General features: G+C 28.8%; 1 protein-coding gene across 1 annotated transcript; it reads right to left on the reverse strand.

The window, feature by feature from the left end:
• Positions 1-354: 354 nt before the first annotated feature.
• Positions 355-16,767, reverse strand: LOC129980922 (cytochrome P450 2J1-like). The gene is made up of 6 exons (XM_056091414.1): positions 16,356-16,767; positions 13,088-13,418; positions 9,354-9,550; positions 6,126-6,389; positions 2,591-2,767; positions 355-644 (listed from the first exon to the last, which is right to left on the reverse strand). Exons 1-6 carry the CDS (start codon positions 16,702-16,704, stop codon positions 514-516), a joined length of 1,449 nt encoding a protein of 482 aa, XP_055947389.1. The 5' UTR covers positions 16,705-16,767; the 3' UTR covers positions 355-513.
• Between the last annotated feature and the right edge of the window lie 5,715 nt (positions 16,768-22,482).

The raw sequence follows: 22,482 nt of genomic DNA on the forward strand, positions 1-22,482 counted from the left end.
CATTAAAGGTTACATTTTATTAGATTAAAACTAGACATTATTTATTTGCTCTGTACTAATTATATATATATTTTTTAACTATGTACAGATCTGGAGACTGAAGATGACGAAGGTTTGAATACCAGAACACCATCCATCTCAATTCTGTATTTTTCATGATCTTCAACCTTTGATTTTATAATGATATATAATTTTTTTGACACTATAATGATATACATAATGTCATTTATATTATAATGACATAAAATGTCTTTGATACTATAATGTCTAGGCGTGACAAAGAATGCTAACAACATCCACTCGAAATCACTGTTAATGCTTGTTTGTTAAATAAAGAGAATCAAAAATATTTTTTTAAGATGATTTTTAATTATAAAAAAAATCTATGAAATAAGAATAAATATCCAACACATATAGCTAGGTTGCACTTAAAGTACAATTCACATGTGAAATAATGAAATAAACTTTTCTTTACAAATTCTGTGTTTAAACACCCTTGTATAGGAAACTTTTCTAATTTCTTGGTATCGCTCTTACAAATCCATATTTATCTCCTGGTTGCAATGTGAAGTTTTGGAGAACCGATGCGACCACAAGGAAGACTTCCATTTTTGCTAAAGACTTTCCCACGCAGTCTCTCTTACCTAAAAATAACACATTTTCATTCAGAAGAGCAAAAATTTCGTATTTTTTTTCAAGCAAAGATTCAAAATCAGTCACAGAAACTATTAATAAGGTTATAACAGTATTTATCATCACATGAAATATTGACTCGAAAAATTTCAAAAAAATTTCAGTCTACATGAAAGACCACAAGACAATTTGGGAATGGCAGTATATCTGACGAGGTGGGTGGGTGAATGATAGAATTTATAACATCTCCTGAAAGTTTTGATTGCAAACTCGTATTTCTCTGATTGGCTAATGTTTGATCGAATGAAACCATTTGCATATCATTTGAATTACAATTTAGATATAAATTCAATATAAATCTGAGTTTATAACTAGAATATTTGATATGCATGTAGTATTTTAGTCCTTTAAGAATGAACATTTAGCTGTATTGCACAAGATTAGAGGTTATGGATTAATTTATTATACTCTATTTGTTTGAATTTCCTATGTAGATCATTTATCTGAGCTGAACATAAATAGGTGGAGTAATTCGTGGTGAAGTCTTTGATTTGTTTCATTAAAGAATGCATGTTTTTACTGGGGTTTTCCAAGTTCAGAAAGAGAGTAGGAATTTCCTCCTGAGATAGAAAATAACCAAATGCAGAATTGGACGAACAGATAGATGCCCCGAGTTAGACGCCATCACATTCAAGCAACGAGGAAATCGAACTTCTTTTCAAACATGATGGCTAAATTTTCTCTCTGTTTCTATCCTCCGAATTTCATTGTTTAAGATCAATTTAGTAAAGCTGAATTAATCTTTTAAAAATTTCTGTTGTAATTTAAATGTGGTTTATCTTCGAGACATGCTATAATAATTTTAATTAATTATTTCTCTTAGAAGTCAACAAAAAATTTATATTAATTATATAAATTTATATTATTTATCGAGTTGGCATTCTTAAAGAAAAGAAAAAAAATCCTTTCTTGATAGAGCAAATTTCATATTCATCATGGCGATTGTGTGCCTGTAGCATTGAAATAGCTTATGTACAATTCACTTCCGTTTTATTAGTTTTTCCATCGGCATATGTAATATACAGGACACTTAGTAAAATCAATATGTTTAGCGTCAAGCGATTTAAATTTAAAATTATTTCATGATATTTTTTCGTGTAGAAAAATTGTATTGCAAAATATTTCTTCCAATTTTAGTAATGAGATTCGCTTTGATACTGTGTGTGTGATGTGGTGGTAGTGAGAGGTTTAGTATAGTTTAATTATATCAAAACCCGTTTGAGGACTGTTTTGGGATGGGGATCCTGGTTTTGATCCCCGTCAATGGCATAACGACTGTTAGTGGCGCTCAGGCATCTTCTAAGGCTGGCGATAGAAGCAGTTGCATTTCTCGTCCACACAGCTATGCCTTTGATCCTGGTTAAATGTTTGGAGAGAGTGTTTGCAGAAGTAAAAGTCTTTCCATAGAAGTGCAGAACTTTAAAGAACATATTAGAATTTTATTTCAGTCACAGCCCAAACTAAAGACTTCTTATTTCAGTATGAGATGCAGAAAGATATGTTTATTTTGTTTGTTTGATGTTGATGTTGTTGTAATGCATCTCATATGACACTAAATTTTTTTTCTGTATTGTTTGGGATGTTTTCATCCATAAATCCACTTCTAGAGCTTTTTTTTAATTTAGCGGATTTTAATCTTAACAAGAAAAGAATTTCTTTTGATTTATTTAACAACAAATATGAGGAAAGCGTCTTAGATATTGGCACAGTGCCTTGTATTACTGAAAACTGTAATGACTTTTTCTTTCTTTTTCACAGGACACATCACTCACAATATATATTAGTGATATTATATTTCGTTGGAATTTACAGAATCGGCTCCATAGTCTTTTGAATAGGCAAATTTTAACTATAGCACTCCTGCATTTATTAAAATAAAATAAGGAACTTTCCTTACCCATGCTAAAAGGATATGGTCCATCAGAATTCAGTTTTTCTCCGTTTCGTTCCAAGAATCTTGTAGGGTCAAATTTGGAGGGGTTTGGGTAGATTTCAGGATCGTTATTGATGGACCACAAATTACCAACAATAATGCTTCTTTTGGGAATCCGGTACCCTCGTATTGTTGTTTCTTCTACAAGTGAATGAATTAAATACAGTGTTACCTTTATAGGAAAATAATACAAGAGAAAAAATTCTTGCATAGACTAAGACATTATTATTATTATTATTATTATTATTTTTTTTTTTTGAAAATTAAAAAAAAAAAAGTTTTAGTATATGGAAATGTTTTTGCTGAAATGTGTTGTACTTTGTCGAGCAAGAAAGCTTTAAGCAAAGTTTTTAAGCAAAACTTTTAAACATTTCGATGTAAGCATTATTTGTCAATTTTTTTTTACATATTTCGTAAAATAAAAGATTTAAAAAAAATTGCTATGTTCTTCCGATTGTTAAAAAAATACACTTTTACAAGCCTTGTAGTTACAAGTTCTAAAATTAATATATTCTACACATTTATATTTTTCAAGGAATTAAGTTATAAAAGGTAATATAATCTACGATTGATTACTATAAATTTAAAATGAATGATTGGATCAAAATCAACAGCATTTTCTAAAAAAGGCAATTTTTCTTTTATCTTGTCAAAAAAAAATTAAGTAATAAAATACCTGAATTTAAAAATAGTTAAATTAAAAAAATAATTTTAAGTTTAATTATAAAATTCTTATAAAGTTTTTGCTGCAATAACAATTTTTTTGTATATCAGTTTGAAGAGTCCGAGTATCAAATATAGAGCCGAGGCAGAAGAAAATGATGTAAATTTTTAAAATTAAATTTTTCTTTTTCATTTTTTATTTTAAAAACAAAGATGCCTCTATCACTCTAATATCCATTGCCCCCTCTAATCATTACACTTTAATCACCCCCCGCCAGTTTTCAAAAATATAAAATTTTTACTGATTTTATAATTTTCTTGTATTTTTTAAGTAGAGACAAAGGAAGAGAAATGATGGGGGACCCACAAGATAAGGTAAAATATGATTTACTGTTTTATTAAATATAATTACTAAAATACATAACAGCTAATCAAATTAGGGTTTGATGATATTGTATCTACCTGATAATTTGTATCAGTCATACAAAAATATCAGGTACATAATACTGGTATTGACTAAGAATATCGGGTACTCGATATTAGTTTTTGGTCTTGATTTGTAATCTATTCCATCTCATTAGTTTTCAGTCAGGTGATACTATATAAAACTGATACAAAGTATTAGGTCGATGTAATCTAGCTCACCTACCAGTCTTGACGATACAATGATCATGAGTGATATTTAACTACATATACTTCATTTATTAGCAGTTTCATTATACGCAGGTTTATTAAATAAGCAATATCTGTCCTTTATCCTTTGTAGGGAGGAATATTCTCCCCATTTTCCTACACTAACTATAAGAGCATACGTAATAGCTTTCCTTTCCTCTTCTCCGTCAATCACCTACAAAGCCAAGGCACCAGCAATACTTCTTCCGAAGAAACGAAATCCCAGTATGGAATCATATTTACATTAGTATCAGCTACCAGTCTCTGCTATTATACAAAGTATCAGGGTGATATTTGCATCAATATGATATAAAGAATCAGGTTAATATTTGCATCAATATGATACAAAATATCAGGGTGATATTTGCATCGATATGATACAAAGTATCAGGGTGATATTTGCGCAGGTTTGTTTCAACATGAAATAATCAGATTTTTACATTAGTACTCAATCCTAATCCGTCGTCCTGCATCGGTTGCATCCTTGCATGTATTTGTCATGTTTACTGAAGTTTTATATTTACTATTTTTTACCATTACCTAGAAATAAAATATTTTCAATTATAATTTCATTTATTTATCTTTTATAGTAATGTTTATTAAATAAGCAAAATTTTATTCGAAACAGTTGGGTAATCCAAACATCAAAATAATTATTATTATAGAATTAATTGAAAGCAAATAAAAATCAAGCGTTGAACATAAATAGAATTCTCAGAACATAAAAATTTAAATATTCTGCTTAAAAAAAATTATATTTTTAAAATTAATTTTTTTAAAAATAAATGCATGTAAAATACTTAAATATAAAAATAAAATTAAAATCTTGTTATCAGTCTTTTAAGTTTCATAAAAAGTCCTTTCTTTTTAATAACGCATTAAAAAACAAACAAATTTGTGGATAATTAGCAATTTGGAGAGGCATCTTAACAATAACATCTACTAACATATAATATTTTTAATATCTATTAATGGTAAAGGAATCAGTTGCCAGATGTATTAAATATAAAATTATGTAAAATGGTGGTACAATCGACTATTAGTATCAACCTGCACATAATACAGCGAAACTGGGTATCAATTCAACCCTAGATCAACACCCCCTCCCCAAGCAAACCGAAATTTATTAAAATTAAAGGAAGAATTGCATGAAGATAAAATGAAGTATGCCTTTGAATTTTTAATTGGTGTAAAAACGGTTTTCTAGAACAATATGAATTAAAGTTATTATTAAGAAAAAATATGAATATTTCTATTAATTTTAAATTAAAAATCAAATTTGAAAAATTCTTACTACCCAAGAAGTAATTAGCTGCCAAATTTTTAGCTCCAAGTTCATTGAATTGCCCTATAAGTGTTTCGAACGGTTTTCCCACAATGCATGACCCAATTTACAAACATAAGAAATTATAATGTGGTATATAAATATTATCATGGCAAAATAAGTTTAGCTTGTATTTGCGTTCTGCTGTTTCTGCTAGAGCTGTTTTGGATCAAATCTCGGAAACTTTGATGGTGTGTGTGTTGGGAGGGGAGAGGTCGTCGGGACTATCTCCAGACTTCTATTTATCACCTGGGGGTGAATTGTCTTAGCTGGATCAGTACAAGTGCCGTTATACAGAAGTTCTTCGATGGAATGGCATTTTGAGTTTGGAATCTTCCGGTCTCAAAGCTGAGACCTTGACAACAGACCACTGCGTTTCCATATCAAACGAAAATCTTAAAACAAGTTTTCATGCGCAGTTTCAAGAACTAAGCAGGATGTCTGATTGAATTAATATTCTACTTCATAAAAGACTTGGTATATTTTTAAAAGTTACAGTATTGAGTTGTATTATTCCAAAAGAATTACAAACAGAAAGTAGAAATATTGGAGCAAATTAGAATCCTCCCAACAAAGTAAATTTAAGCGACGACACAATCAAAATGCCCTTTATTTAATCATCATTAAATTGTCCTTTTTTTTTTTTACCTAACCTTGGGATGAATAGTTTTATTAGAACCTTTACTACGAGTGATGTTTTATGTGCTATTTCTGAATGATTAAACAATGTTTTTTTTTTTTTCTTAAAGAACAACATATAATTCCATTAACTTGGAACCATTACACAACAAAGCATCACAAAGTCAAGCATTTGCTGTATTAACCTGATATTGGACTTACCGAAGTTACTGTAATGTGTTGTATTATAGAAGGCCTGTGCTATTCTGAATAGTTCTTGAATAAAAGCTTCCAGGTAGGGCAGTTTAGGTTTGTCGAGCATGGAAGGCAGACGCTCTCTGCCAATTACTGAATCCATTTCTTCTTGAACTTTCTTCTGTTCTTCTGGATGCTTGGCGGCTTCTGTGAGAAGACTGCAAAGGGTATCGCCAACAGAATCTGTTCCTTCCATTGTCATGTTCATTGAAATTCCGAGAAGTCTTTCCACTAAAAGAAACACTTTTTTAACGACGAGAATGTATAGTATGGAAGAAAAAGATAGAAAAGAACGAAAAAGAAAAGCAATCTAAATTTTTTAGAGACTATAAATTAAAATTTCAGAACAGCTGTCTCTTAATTTTCATTTGTGCTTTTATAGAACAAATTTACTTTAAAGAAAACGCTTGAAAAAGAATTTGTTACATGTTATGGACTATTTAACTGGAATGAATAACAATTCTCTGAAAATTGTTGTATGAAAATGTAATTTTCCCATGACAATTTTTCACCAATATTTTTCTATTTCGCAATGATAAAAATGCTTTTTCCTCATCCGGTAATTGAAGAAAATAATTTTAAAGCTATTTTACTATTAAAAAAATCATAATTCAGTGATGCTAGTGTGTTGCATTATTGTCTTCTGATATTCCCGATTTATTAAAATTTTATTTTTAGTAATAACTTCGATGACTTATGTACAGTCAAATGTCATTAACATTTTCACTAGGTTGAGAGCAAATAAATGAATATTGCAAATATAAATGAATGCAGTAAATAAAAATTGCATATTTTTTTACTAAAGAATCACTGGAAATAAATAGATAAATAAATGATACATTTAAAAATGAATGTTTACTTTTTATTCATTGCGAGTTACCCTAGTGATAAACGCCATTATTTTAGTACGGACGTGATAAAATATGGAAAGCAACGATACATTGTAAGAAAAAAATTTGAAAAAAGAAGAATTTTCAATAGATGGAGCGCAAATAAATGAACACAGTTAATATAAATGAATACAGTAAATAAAAATTACATGTTTTTTGCTAGGGTATCAGTGGAAATAGATAGATAAATAAATGTTATATTTAAAATGACTGTACGCTTTTTATTCATATGAGTTGCCCGTATGATAAAAATCCTTATTTCAGTATCATCTAACACCTCTCTTTCGCAGTATTTACAAGCAATAAATTAAAAAAAATTTGGAATATATTATTTTTAGTGCATAAAATATGAAAAACAAAGTGACATTTTAATAAAATAATTCAGATGCATTCCATTCTCGTTTGATTGGATTTTTATCGCCTCAAAAAAAGCAAAAAAGAAACGTCTTGAAATTTCTCCCTCACATGCAATGTTAAATCATTCTCCATCCTTTTGCCCCAACCCCGCCCCCGCAAAAAAAAAGTACTTCTCAGAAAATACTTTTAAAACCAAATAAGATATTGTTTGGAAAATTAGAGATAAAACAACTGTAGTAAGTACACATCTCCAAAAGCCAGTCATTAAATCATAGTTCTTGTTTGTATAGTACAGAAAAAGGAAAAAAAAAAATGTGCATATTTGTTTAAGAAAAGTGTCCCTTCTCGTTCAAAATTTGATACTGATAAAAAAATTGGTACATATCTGCAATTTCGGTACAAGGATAACATGCTTTTATTCTGCTCGTTTTTGTTGCTTTTTCCTCATAAATATATATAAAAAAATGTAAATATAAAAAAAAAATTATTTTTTTACAGTGAAATCTAAAATGTTCTAATGTATTAAAATCTTGAGCATGAAGGTCTAGACAGTTATAGTACCTTCAATATGCATACTTCATATACAAGGTTTCAATAAGTAAAAGACTAATGAAAATATATTTTATAGCGCTCATTTTTAAAAGAAAAAAAATCACCCTAAAACAATTAATTTAGCAGCTTTTGCAAAAAGAATTTGATGACTGGTATTGAAACCCTCAGAGAACCAAAGAGCCTTTAAAACTATTGCTGGCGCATATTGAATAGCAAACTAGGTTAAAATGTACTTTAATGTTCCCTTTTACATCGGCAAATAATCGTTGAAATCCAAAAGCAAATTAAAAGCCTGAAAGATAAAAATATCTCAATAATTTTTGCATTTGTTCGTGGACACACGGGCATTTATGGAAATGAGCGGGCCGATTGGCTTACTAAAGTTGCCACTAAGCGCAAAATCGACATTGACGTTAATATTCCTAAATCCTTTTACAAGAAGATTACGAGAGAAAAAATGGTGGAGTCTTGGAATCAAGAATATCTCCTTTCAAATAAAGGGAGTTTAACAAAGAAATTTTTTCCATTCATTAATAAGAGACTATCATACCATCATTTTTATACTAATTACAAAATAACCCAATTTCTAACTGGTCATGGTAACTTTAAAAGTTATTTGTACAAATTTAATTTGTTTCTGTCATCTTCCTGCGATTGTAATATTGGTGGGGAAGAAAATGTTGAACATGTGCTCCTTCTATGTTCCAAGTTTGTCAAAGAAAGACAGGCCAATATAAATTGGCCTACAGAGTTTCACCAACTTATTTCCACTAGAAGTGCTTTTCAAAATTTCTGTAAATTTATTGTTGACATCTGTAATCCTTCATAACTGTTAAATTTTCTTCTTTTTCTTTTGTTATATGTTATATACTTACTTCTGTAAGCCCCGTGTGATACTTTGTGGTGCACGGGGGTTTTATAAATGCTCAATAAAAAAAAAGAAAAAGAAAAAAAAAAAAAAAAAAGAGGTTATTAGTGCCAAATAGTGAAAGTTAAAAATCAAGATGATTGACAAGATAGGTGGAATGCAACGGATATATAAGTGAATGAAGTAAATAAAACACAATAAATAGAATTACTAGAAAAAGTACTATGCTGGCTTCCTTTGGTTACCATATTAGCGACAAACTCAAGAAGTAACATTAAAATAGATTTCAGCCACAATCGAGAGTATAACACAGGTTAAAAAATTCAGAATATAAAGTAGACACATTTGCCTGTTGTCAAGCTGAATGGCATGAAAGGCGAATCTAATAAACATTTAATTTCTAAATGTTTCTTATTTCTACATTTGTATACCTGAAATTTTGCACATTTGAAATCTGCGTTTATTCCTTTATTGTTTTCAATGTTCTTTCAAATTTGAGTCGATGTATTTTAAAATAAAAGTTCTCACTTGTAAACGTGCTTTCTTCAAGTTTGCCCTTTTCTTTGAGATTCTTCATTTCAAGTAAGTAGCTGTCCACATAATCACGTATATTATTTGGATCGAATGAGCGAATGTGATCTTCGATTATATCCTGAACAACAGTCTTCAAGAACCTTCTGCCTTCACGAACATCCTCACCCCAAGGAAGGTACTGAAGCGAGAACCTTCAAGAAGCAAATAGATTTAGTTTATGCATTCAACTAAAAATCATATTATGATAAAAATTTCATTTAATACCTTGGTTGACACATAAACGCTTGTGATTCATGCTTACTTTCTAATGAAATGATCCTTTCTTTGCTACAGTTAAGATTTGGCAAAGAAGTGGTCATCTTATTAAAGATATGGCTCGAATTACAGATTACTAGTACAAAGTACCCAACAATATTGATACGATATCTACACCATGTTGGCCGGCATTTAGAATGTCGTTAAATATTGTGGATATATCTTATAATAGTGTGAAGATATCGCACAATATCTCGTGTTAATAAGGAATCCAAATATTATTAAAAATTTAGATTTTAAAAAAGCAAGCATCTAAGTTATAACACATCGGATTTGGTTGTATTTCGTGATATTTTATCACATGGGACAGGATTATAAAGTAATATTTCCCATAACTTTTGCTATTAATTTGAAAAAAAAAAAATCTTAATTTTTTTTCACCCTTAAAAAAAGACGAACAAATTTTTCTACTGCAGCATTTTTTCCTGCAATTAATTATTGCATTAAAAATAATGCTTAGCCGATAGAAAATAGTCCAATTTTAAATTGTAGATGACTATAAAATAATTTTTCCTGTTTATATATGTTTTCTGCCTTATTCTAGCTCCCACCTGGCGTGGGGAACCTCATATGAGCATGAGAAGTGGTTCTCGCTACCCGAGTGGGTACCTCTCGACCGATGACCAGACGTGCTTCCCAATGGACGTATTGTGCCGTGGCAGGTTACAGCCCTTAGGCCTCAACCTTAGTTTCTTCCAATGCTGCAAAGGCAATCCGGTCATTCAAATTTAATCTTAATGCCTTTAATTAGGCGGGCGGAGTAGCCTTGTGTGGTTTCCTGTTTGTATATCTCTGCGTGTAAAACTAATGAAATGAAACCAAATTTTATATAGAGACTATAGAAGGCATGGCGAGATAACTATCAGAAACAAATCGCAAGAAAATAATAAGTTTCCGATAGGAGAGATTTTGGGAATGAATGAAATGAAAACACTAAAATTAATCGTTATAACTCAAGCATGGTAAATAGATTATGCAAAATTTCATTAGTACTTGTGATAAAAAAATGCACATCTAGAAATGAACGTCACGCAATAGGAAACTCACAGAAAATAATCAATATTGGGATTATATTTTCAATATGCTAATCTTATCTGTGTGAATAAAATATTACATCGGCATTTTGTTTTCTTCGAGGAATACATATTTCTTCCACAGTCTGCATATGATATTTAGTTTGGTTTCATTTCGTTCATAAGTTTTATTTCAGATGTCTCTAAATAGTGAAAGTTATTTTATGTTCAACCTATACATTGAGATATAATGTTTAACAATGAATCCGAATTCCATTAAAAGGATGTTTAATTCCTAATATAACTACATTCAACTGTATTTCATTGAAAAAAGAAGCAAGATTAAGGTATCCGAACACATTTGGAGCACTTTTTTAGAAAAACATGGTGTAGACATACTTTAACCCTATTTTTGGGCTTAAGACTATTCAAGATTAGTAATTAAATGTCAATATTTGAAATAAACAACAATTTTCGAAAATTGGCGTTTAATAGCATACATTTAAGCAAATTCTTAAAAAAACTTCAAAGTGGCTACACCAAAAACTGTAATTACCATCTGAATAAAACTCATACCAAAATAAACTGCATAATTTTCTCTAGGGAATGACTAAAAGCGTATGGTTATAATAATAAATAAAAATTTTAAAGCCAGTCGAAGAATTTTTAGTTAATTTATGACGTTATTATTCAAACAAAAGGTATATTAAAAAATATTCATTCAATCTAAATTATTTTAGTTCATTCCCTAGAAAATACTATAAAGACAAAGTCGACAAAATTTCATAGAAATAAGATAATTATATTTTGAGTTATTTGATTTGAAGTGAGTAAAAGATAAGTAAAAATCAATTTTGAGAAAAATACTTTTAAAATATACAGTAATATGTTTTAATAATAAATTATGTGTCTAGATACTTAAAATTCATCACATTTGTAGGTTATACTTTCTTCCTCCTCAGCTTTTAATGATTTTCCTTTTATAATCATTTTACATTTTTTTCTGGCAATTTTTGCATTTGGCATTGAATGTCACCTAGATTCATTTATTCTGTCTTTGTCGAGCTCAGCAAATGCTCTAACTGCATTTGCACTGGGATACAGTACTCCAATAACCTTAAGGATATTCAGTAATCCTATAAAACCTTCATTAAAATGTATTATAGACATAAATGTTTCTAATCTGAGGGTTTGGATCTCTACAAAGATATTTTTAGGTACAAATTTCCAGAAAACACAGTTGAAATTCTCATTGGTATTTTGCGTTTTACCGAGCAAATATTTTTCTAACGGTTTTTTATCACATAGTTTCGTGTATTCTTTCATATATTCAAAATATTTTGGGGAAGTCCCTTTGACTTGTCGCTGTAATTTAGTTTATTACACGCAACTCTTTGAAATTTGCACCAGCTGTTGGGTCCAGTTGGGCATTGACCATGCATAGGCTGTTTTGCATTTGAGCAGCAATGAAAAAAGGTCGCAATTATTGTGCGCTTTGCATTTCTTGCAAATTGTTTACATTACTATGAATTAGTAATTACCGTAGTAATTTTATACCATATTAATTTTGTAGTTTGTCAATAAGAACATCTGTAATTCTGCATTGCCACACAATTTACAAAAGTGGCTTTAGTTTAATTACTTCATTAAAAGTTTATTTAATTTATATTTAAAATTAAATATGTGTTTATACGAATTTTTAACATGTTTTTGGCCCTTTAAATTGGTACTTCCGATTATTTAAATATCTACTTCCGGTTTACCGATCATTACGAAAACATTAATATCTTGACTTCTAATTAACGTAGAGACAAAAGTAAACCTGTTTTAGATAGCTCAAAGACTGGTCTATCTAATAAAAGAATTTTTTTAAAAATGCCATTCTTTGAGAAAATCGACCTTTTTAACGTGTTCTGATACCTTAAGTTAAAAATCTCACCAATTTGTTTCTTTTCTCTTAAAGTGTAATTTTTTTTTTTTTTTTGTATATTAAAACTTTTTGAAATTTGTGAAAAATGCATACAGGTCTATAAATAATTTTTGAAATTATTTCTTTTAAATTTATAGGCATAAAATAATACCCTATTTAAAATAATGTAGAATTTAATACCTGAAAGGTATTCTGGAAAGGGCAAAAATCTATGGAAATATTATTGTCAAAGTAATGCACAATATGAATCTCTGATCTGCAAAAACGAAGATCAAGTCATGGGCAACCTTTGGCAGTTTTGGAAAAACTGGGCCATATCTTTCAAATTTTCTGGCAGTTATTTTTTTAAAAATTTATAGGTATAAAATAATATTCCATTTTAAATATTTAAAACTTTTAAATAGCTGGAAGGTATTCTGAAATGGGCAAAAAAATAAAAAAAATGAAATATTATTGTCAAATGCGCTTACCTAAATGGGAGTCCTACTAACATGAATCGCCGATCTGCAAAAACAGCGATCAAATCATTTGCAGCCTTTGCCAATTTTGGAAAAATTGGGCCATATTTTTCGAATTTCCTGGCAAACATAACTTGAACAATGACGCTATTAACGGCATAAGTTACGTGAAAACCGATGTCTGTTGGCTGTCCTTGGGCTTTTAACAAGTCTTCTTTAAGTATTTTAATTTCTTCGTGTATTGTTCCTTCAATTTCCATCTTGCCGAATCCGAAATTTTTTACAGTTTGTAAAAAGTATCGGCGATGCTCTTTCCATGATGGTCCTTCTTCTTGAGTTACACCTGCAGAAAACAGAAAAATATAATAGATTGTGAATACTATTGCTAGAAAAACAAGAAAATATTTCAGGGTAAATAAAAAAAAAATATGTTTTCTTGATATCACTGTATTAGTACAATAAAGTCGAAACTAGTAATTCGCTGTTCTTTATTATTAAAAACTAATTAGTTGAAAAGAAACGAATTCCATATCGTATTAATCTTAAATTTTGTTCTTTCTGCAAAATATTTTCCTTTCTTTATTTCATTAATATTTATTTTTTAAATCAAGATACATGAGAATCAAAACAGATCTATAAAATGGCACAATAATTATTCTCATTTTGTTGTTAAGATTAATTAAAGAGAATATATTAACACCATATTAGAATTTTTCTTTTTAAAGATAAAATTATTTGAATGCCGTGACAAACATTTAATGAACAATAGTAGTTTTAATAATAATGTCTACTTCAGACAAAAGAAAAATTTATAAAAAAAAATAAAGTGGTATTAAATTTTTCTTAGAGTTTCGAAGCAGATTGTAAAATTAAAATTGTTATCAGCAATGGGGCTAGATAAGTAAATATTCATTTCTAAAGTAAATTATGAAAAAAAAAGAATCAGTTACCTTTTGCTTTCATTATTTTTAAAAAAATCAATATTTCAATACGAAAAAGAAAATTCATTTATAAAAATAGTCTATTGAATCGTTCTAATTTGTTTATTGTCCCAACAGACACTAATGAAATACTTTCAGATGTAAGGACGTGTGATGTTACGGAATACTGCAGTGAGAATTTCTTGCATCTTTACATTAAAATTTGGAATATGAATTGTAATTTTGATTATTTGGAAAGAGAAAATAGCTCGGGTCATTTAACCTTGAAATGCTCTTTTTGTTAAAGTTCTAAAATTAGAGGTCCATTGTCAATAAACTTTCTGCAGCTTTTAATGATATTCTGAAATAATTCCATTTCTAAATTAAGAACTTCTATTATTTAATTCTTAAAAATTTACCACAAGCAGCGTAATTAGCGTTCCTTAGATTTTTAGGCTGAAATAATAAGAGTATTGGTATATTTTAATTAAACATATTTGTGTCGACACGTTAATTATTTTTCGTCGCTTTGCAGACCACCTCCCTTTTTTTTAGGTACTACTTGTTTGACGTAGCTACCCTAATATTAAGTTGATCCTGAGCTAGTATAAAGATAAGATAGCTAGTACACAAGTTGGTCATTGCAATAATTTGTTGCAAATCTGGTTCAGTTTTTAAAAAAAATTCATTGAGTCAAATTTTTAAAATTTTTGAACATGCTTAGTCTCGAGTTCATTATATATGATTTCAAAATTCCATATTATGAATTACGTATTATTTATGCTGATAGTGCTAAAATAGGAAAATTAAATAAGTGAAAAATAATAGTCCAAAAAAAGTAATTATTTCTTATTTTTTTTAGTAATATTATTCAAAATTCGATATTAAAATACTTTTTTTGGAGATATATATTAAAAATATTTTGAAAGTGCAACAGAATATAAAAAAATAAATATTACTTTTGAGCCCTAATTCGAAAAAAAAAAATCCCTTACAAATTATAAGGAATTATTTTTTAAAAAAACAAACAAACAAGGAAATCAAAATGACGGTTCTTTGACTTTAAAATCTGATTATTGGATTGAAAATTATTTACGAATTTTGTGAAATATATGGATTTCTTAGATAAAGCAAATAGGTAAAGAAATATATTCGGTTTAGCTACGGAAATGAAAAATAATTTATCTTTTAAAAAGACGCTGGGCTTTAATGGGCTAAACGATTATAAATTTTTTCGTTACAAATTAAGAACAAAGATTTTACCATTTAACATATATAAGCAAAGATTTTTTTAGGAGGTGTGGGGGGGGGGCTTCTGAAATCGATTAGCTTAGTTCAGAACTTTTTTAATTTTGTTCTCTAAAGCTCCCTTTTAAGTGAAAAAGCTTTGATTCTTCTATTTTAACTGAAAAAGGATTTTTTAAAATTCCGAATTTGTAAATAAGAAGAAGCGTTAAATACAGAAAATATTAATCCCAATCGAATGCCAGAAATTAATTTCTAAAAGGTATGCAATATTTTCATATCATTTTCATGCATTAATTAAAAAGAAATTTGATCAAGTAATAAAAGAAAATATTTTCTTTATTTCTAAATAAAAGTCTTGAATAATTCTATGATAAAGTACAAGATATTTGTTGTAATTCAAATTTTATCCTCATTGAAGATTTGCTGTTAACCATCTAAAAAAATATTTTAGTTTTGAAGAAAAAATTTGTAACTTCGATTTTTTTTGCAACTGTATTTCAAATTAGAAATGATGAACTTGATATATGAGTGTATTAGTAAAATTTCCAACTTTTTTTATAAGAGCATTTAAAGTTATTCTCATTTGGTTCTTTCAGATATATTGTTATCTCAAAGTATACAGAATAAATAAACAAACCAGCATCGATTGTTATTAAATTAAATAGATTGGTTTTTTTTATTATTCTTTAAACTGATTATAATTTGTAATAACTCATAATTATAACAATAATTTCACAAAATATTTCCGATTCCAGTTTATTCGAAAATTCCTTATCAATAGGAAGATAAAAAGAATATATTTAAGATAGGTGCAAATATTTGTAATTTCATTTAAATTGATTGAAATATCTTACAGTTCAGTAAATTCTGATTTTTTTTAAAAATCTTTGAAATGAAAATAGTTTTCAAATACTTATTTTTTTTTTTTAGCATTAAAGTATCTGGCATATGTCAATATTTTTTAAATCTTAAAATTCTGCTACTTGGTTCAAATAGAATCAAGTAGCAGATCTAAAATTAATCAGTATTAGGAATCTTAAGACCAAGATCTGAAATTAAAAATATAAAGCTTCAAAACATTTCAAATGCTTAGTTCCAATCTCAAATCTTACCTAAGCCATCAGATATCCATTCCAACAGATTGCTTTCTATTGGCCGTCCAATAAATTCGTCTGATCTATGGACGAGGATTTCTTTTATTAGCTTCTGTCCATTGAGAATAACGAACAGTTTTCCACCAACGCTTCGAAAGCAGAAGAGGTTTCCATATTTCTTCGCCAAATTCGCAAAATCAACATGAGACTGAGTTGCAAGAAAAGGATAGTATCCAAAATAAGGGATTCCCCATGGTCCAGGCGGCAGATTCTGAAATTTTTTCCACAAAAAAAGGAGAATCCATGTGACACTTAGAACAACAATGGCTTTAAGAATGTGAAGAGAAAGGTAATCTGGAAGCAACATTGTTAAAGCTATCTACTGGCATTTTTCAGTTCTTCGGTAGATTTTTTTTTCAGATTTGCTGGTGAATTTATTGTTGTGCATCTGATTAAATAATCTCCTTCTGATTAAAAAAAGATACGTTTTATCAAATACTTCCGATATGACAAAGAAACACAAAGCGATTTTTTCGATTAAAAATAAAGGAAAACAACAATAAATATTTGTTATGCATTTGTGTTTTTATTGATAAACTATTCATCAAATAAACTTGTAAACTGCCATATATATAAATTACATATTACATTATCTAGACTTAAAGGCAAAGATTTGTTTATAATCAGTATGTTTTGCTGATTAGCATATTGCATGATTAATAGAAATATCTAAGCTCATTTTAATTGGGCATGCATTTTTCATAGCTGGCCGACTTAGCTTTGATTCTTTCTTTTTCTTTTTTTTCTGGAAGTAGATACTAATCAAATACCACTTCTAATTATTTTAAGTATAAATCATTTCATTGCTCTAATTTTTTTTATCGATTAAATCTCGATTCTGCACTTTTGGATGAATTTTGTCAAAATTGCTTTTATGTAAAATTTATCACAATGGCAAAATTTGATACAGAACATTTTATTCAATTTTTTTTGTTTGTTTACTGAGCATTTTGACAATATGATGATTTCTTTTTGTTCATAGCAGTTAGTGAATACAAATATTTCTTTGAACATGGAATCAAGATATTAAGTTAAAATAAATATGCGATGTAAAATTAATTCTTGGTTTGTAAAAGTTTAGAAAAAGATTTTATTTCAAAATATACATAATTAAAAATTCTGAATCGCTAAGTTTTATATGTAATTTACACAAAATTCAAAAAATCTACTTCTGATTTTTTTAATCTAGTGATTAATAGATTATTATTAATACGACTTCTAGTTGCTTAAAATACGTATTCCAAGGTGTTTTTTTTCTTTTTTGAGCTGATATCGTAGTATTTTCAGACTTTTCCCCCACTGAGACATATAGACTGATTGAGTTATATAGAATAAAAGCATGTAATTTTATTGCAGATAATAAATGATGGGCAGCATTTTAACCAACGGGGTGTTTGGACGGTAATCCAGGGCTGCCCAAAACTGATTTTATTTTATTGATTATACTTACGGACTTTATTTTGTTGTTCAACAATTCTTTTTTTGATTATAGAATACAATTTGTCAAAAATAAAAATATAAATAAAGCGGATAACCAGATAGTCATCGATTTTGTATGTTACTTAAACGTGTATATCTGTATGAATGTTAAAAAACATTCACAAGGAATCAATATTTGAACATGCGTATATATATAAGAGATAAGAATACATATATATAAGAGATAAGCATATATATATATCAGAGATAAGCATATATATATATCAGAGATAAGCATATATATATAAGAGAGATATATATAATAATTAATTATATATACTGTTGATGAGAGAGAGATACGGAAGCTGGACTGACTGTCTTATTTAGAAAAGGTGATGTTTTGCAAAATTGCAAGGTTTTTGTAGGCCAACATAAATTTGCTCTTCAATTATTTCATGAGGTAAGTACTTTCGTTAGATCAATTGAGCTGAAATTCTTAGTTAACCCTTTCTAGGGCCGTGGGAAGTATGCTTCCCACCAAATTTATCAATCTTTGTATGAAATTATGTAGGTTGGCATAAGTTCTGACAAATTTTTTTTAGTAAGTCACAAACTTAGAGGCTTCAGTTCTTTATCTCAGACAAAATGATGTGTCTTGATTTGTTACTTAATTATTAATTAATCAAATTAAATTTGTCTAATAAGCTAAATGAATCCCTTTTCTTATTTTAATTTCAAGCCTAAAAATATTTTAACATAATATTACTAGAAAAAAATGGTCCTTTAAAGGGTTAAGGTTTCAATTTGGCATCAAAATACTCTGGCAGATAATGGAAATAAACAAGCAATCAAAATCATTTTTTATTCTGCATGTAACAGTTAAATAAGCAGAATAAGTGAATGTAGCAAGCTAAGGAACAGTTTGGTTAACAAATTTGATTGATAAGGAAAGTAATTATTATAATAAATTGAGATTACTTTCCTGGTGGTCCTTGCGTATCTTTCGCTACATCCTTGAATTTATTTTTGTGTATCTGATAAAGCAAACTTCATGTTCTTATAATAAATGTATTTCATTGAATATTTTTGATATGATAAAAACACAATGAATAGTGATATTTTCGGTTTAATATAATGGGGAAAAAGTACTAAAAAACTTCTACGCATTTGAATATTTTACTGATAGACTATTCATCAAATAAGCTTGAAAGCTGGCTTGCATATTGATTACACATTACATTTTACAGGTTGATGATAAAAGGTCTACTTTTAATCAGCATATTTCCCCGATTAATTGTTTAGATAATAAATCAATGAATCTAAGCATATTTAGTTGATTATTCATTTTTTTTTGTAACTGATAAATTTAAACTTCCGATTATTATTGCTCTTTGTTCTCAAAGCAGATATTAATCAAAAATTGTTCCTGCTTAGTTTAAAGATTAATCTTATAATTACTTAAAAATTCTTTTAAATGTCACTTTTCTGTACCTGTTTTTATCTAAACTATTTCATTGGTAATATTTGTAAAGTTGACAAATTTTGACTTGGCTTAACTTTCTTCCAGCAGGAATTTTTTTTATCCGTTTTCATTAGAAATAATATTAGTTTTCAATTATTTTTTAAAGTGTATTTTAAATTTATATTTCAATGGAAAGTTCTTTCTTCTCTATTTTGAAGGACAGGAACAGAAAGAAAAAATGAATCTCTAGACATCACTAGCATAAGACTCTGTTTCCGACATTAATAAAATATGTTTCAAGAAATTTCCATCGAAAAAAGCTAACAAATTATGGAAAAATTTTAATATTGTACTTATTCATTTAAAATTCTAATAAAATAATATACATTTTTTATGTATTTTATGTGCATCTTTTATACTTTTAGACAATTTGAATATTATTGCTACAGAAATTTTCCGACAAAATTCGTCCATGGGTATAAAATGCAAAAATCCAACTGAAACAAAAGCAATTAACGACGCTTTATTCTATAAAAAAAGTAGCAAAACACTGAAAACATATTCACAAAAACAGCACCTGAAATAAACAGCAGCAATATAGCAAACACTCATCAATTCAGTTATAAGCAACCATAACAAATGCTCAGAGAGAACTTGCTCAACTACTCGCTTGAGCTAAGCTTATTGATTCTCAATCTTGTTTCTCGTTACTTTATGGGTCCATTATATCGTTTCATGACAAGGTACAGAAATTCTAGAAGAAATGAATAACTCCAATTCTTGCCAAGATTCTTGAACTTTCTGGAATCTTTCAATTTGTTGACAAATGGTCGTTAAAAACGGGCATCGCTGACTCGGCATCCATGCAGCATCCATCAAAGCTATTTTTATATTTTCTTTACTAAGAATATTGTAGGGAAGCAATATTACAAATTCGTGGCCGTATTGTTACATAAATAGGATTATTCATCATAATTTCAAAATTTAATTTTATTTATGGCATTATTTTTTTACCCTTTGGATAATTGCGTCAGATGTGTAACTGCTATTGTTTCGATCTCATTTTTTTTTCTTTTTTCATCGCCATTTCTCCGAAATTCATCTAAGTGACACAAATTATGAGTTTTCATATGTGCAATACGAAATTTTGTAAATTATGAGATGTATTATTTGTAATAAATTTCAATAAACATTTAAAACTGTAAACTTCTTTCTCAGCTAAAACTGCAGAGCGATGCAGAATTCAACACACATATTTTCAGAAGGGGTAAGGGAAAAAAATAGCGGGATCTTCCTGGAATTTTCTGGTACATTCTTTAATATATGTAGTTGTATATAATTAACCGTATGGCATTGACGAAAAATAGTTACGAAATAATTTTAGAGCACGATCTTCGGCGATTAATCTCTAGGCAGAGTTTAATATGACAATTCCAAAAGGCCGAATTTATATTTTAATCTTTTTTTCTCCACCGAATAAAAACAAAAAGCAGTACTGAGATTGTTGCCAGAATACTCACATTCAATTTTCCTATATTTAAGTGATTGTGTTTTTATGTTATTGCGTTTACATCTTTGTGAAATTATGGACAATCAGATGGTCCATCTTTTCACGGATTTTGTTTCAAATTTTACAAATATCTGTATTTTAGACGATAAATTTGTATACAAAATTTCATCCATCTAGCTTTCTTTATTTTGTAGTAATTGCGTTATTGTATATACAATCAAATGCACAGATAGACTTCTTCTGAATGGATTTCGTTAAAAATTAGTATGAATTCTACAAGTTTAAAGTAGTTGCCACATATCAAATTTCATCTGATTAGCTTAAACCACTTTTGAATTTCCGTCTACATATAGGCAAAATTCCAAAAACCTGGATTTGAATGATAATTTTTTAAAATTTCCAATTCGTAAGAAAAACATCCTCAAGTATAAGAAAGCTGAGAAGGTGGGCAATCCCATTCAATTGATGAAGTCTTTTGGGAATTCTTCCCTCCCTCCGCCTTCTCAATTCTATATACACTCAGACTGCATAATTAGTTTGCTTTCAGTATAATAGATATGATTTCTTTGATTTGATGTTACTTTTACTCGCTAGATTAGTTCAAAAGGCAGTAAATTTCAAATCAGATCATTTTTTGTTATAGTACTTAATGTATTGAGAATTTATTAGTTTAACACATAGTATTACAAACCTGTAATATTACTTCGGCACAATTAGTTTCATGGAAAGGAAAAGAGCTTAACAAATGGCTGCTGAATGGATGCCGAGTAGATAACACTTGGCTTTCAAGAGAAATCTGATGATCAGTTTGAGCCAAAATCAAAAGTTCCTGAAACTACTGGAACTTTTGCAATATTTTGATTAGAAGTGAAGATACGGTAACCTTCTAGAACATTCGATGACATGTCGTGGGGATTATAAAGAGTACAATGCATAACTGATTAGGATTCAGTAACCGAGCCATTCCTGATATGCCTTCTCAATGTTAGATACGTTCATACAGCATCATTATTTTGCATTCGATATTTAGGTACAGTTTCTCTGATTTCGTGTTCATTTTCACTGATTAGATTGACTTAAATTGGATTCATTTTTAAGGCAACTCATTATTTCCGTTATACTATTAAAAGGACTGAACATTTATAAGTTTAATATACAGTATTACGAATTTTTAATATTGCTCCCTTAAGCATTTAGTTTCATAGAAAGAAAAAGAATTTTACAAATAGCTCTAATAACTGCTGAATGGATGTCGAATCAGCAGGCTGGCTTGACATAAAAAAGAGTGACTATTCAGTGCTAAAAAACAAAAATTCCTAAAATTATTGGTTCTGCGATATATAGATTAGGAGTGAAGATACGGTAACTTTCTAGAACCTTAGATGTACTGTTGCTGAAATTATAAAAAGTAGAATGCACAGATGAGTAGGAGTCACTATTCAAGTTATACGTGAAAAAATGAATTGAGTTCAATAGAAGCTCTCTTCAGCAACGCTTCTCTTTAGAATATTGTTCTCCTGCGAATTCTTTTTGAGCGATTGTGCGTACTTTGTTGTATTTATTACCGATTTGATGTCCGTGTGTTGCTGCCATGAGTGTGTTTTGTGTGTACTTACTCAGCTCTCTATATTTTTTCATGCAGAATAAAGTTTTGTTATCAGTTATTCATCCTGTTGGAATTTACCATTTGAATT

This window comes from Argiope bruennichi, chromosome 1 (genome assembly GCF_947563725.1).
Source record: "Argiope bruennichi chromosome 1, qqArgBrue1.1, whole genome shotgun sequence".
Lineage (NCBI taxonomy): Eukaryota > Metazoa > Arthropoda > Arachnida > Araneae > Araneidae > Argiope > Argiope bruennichi.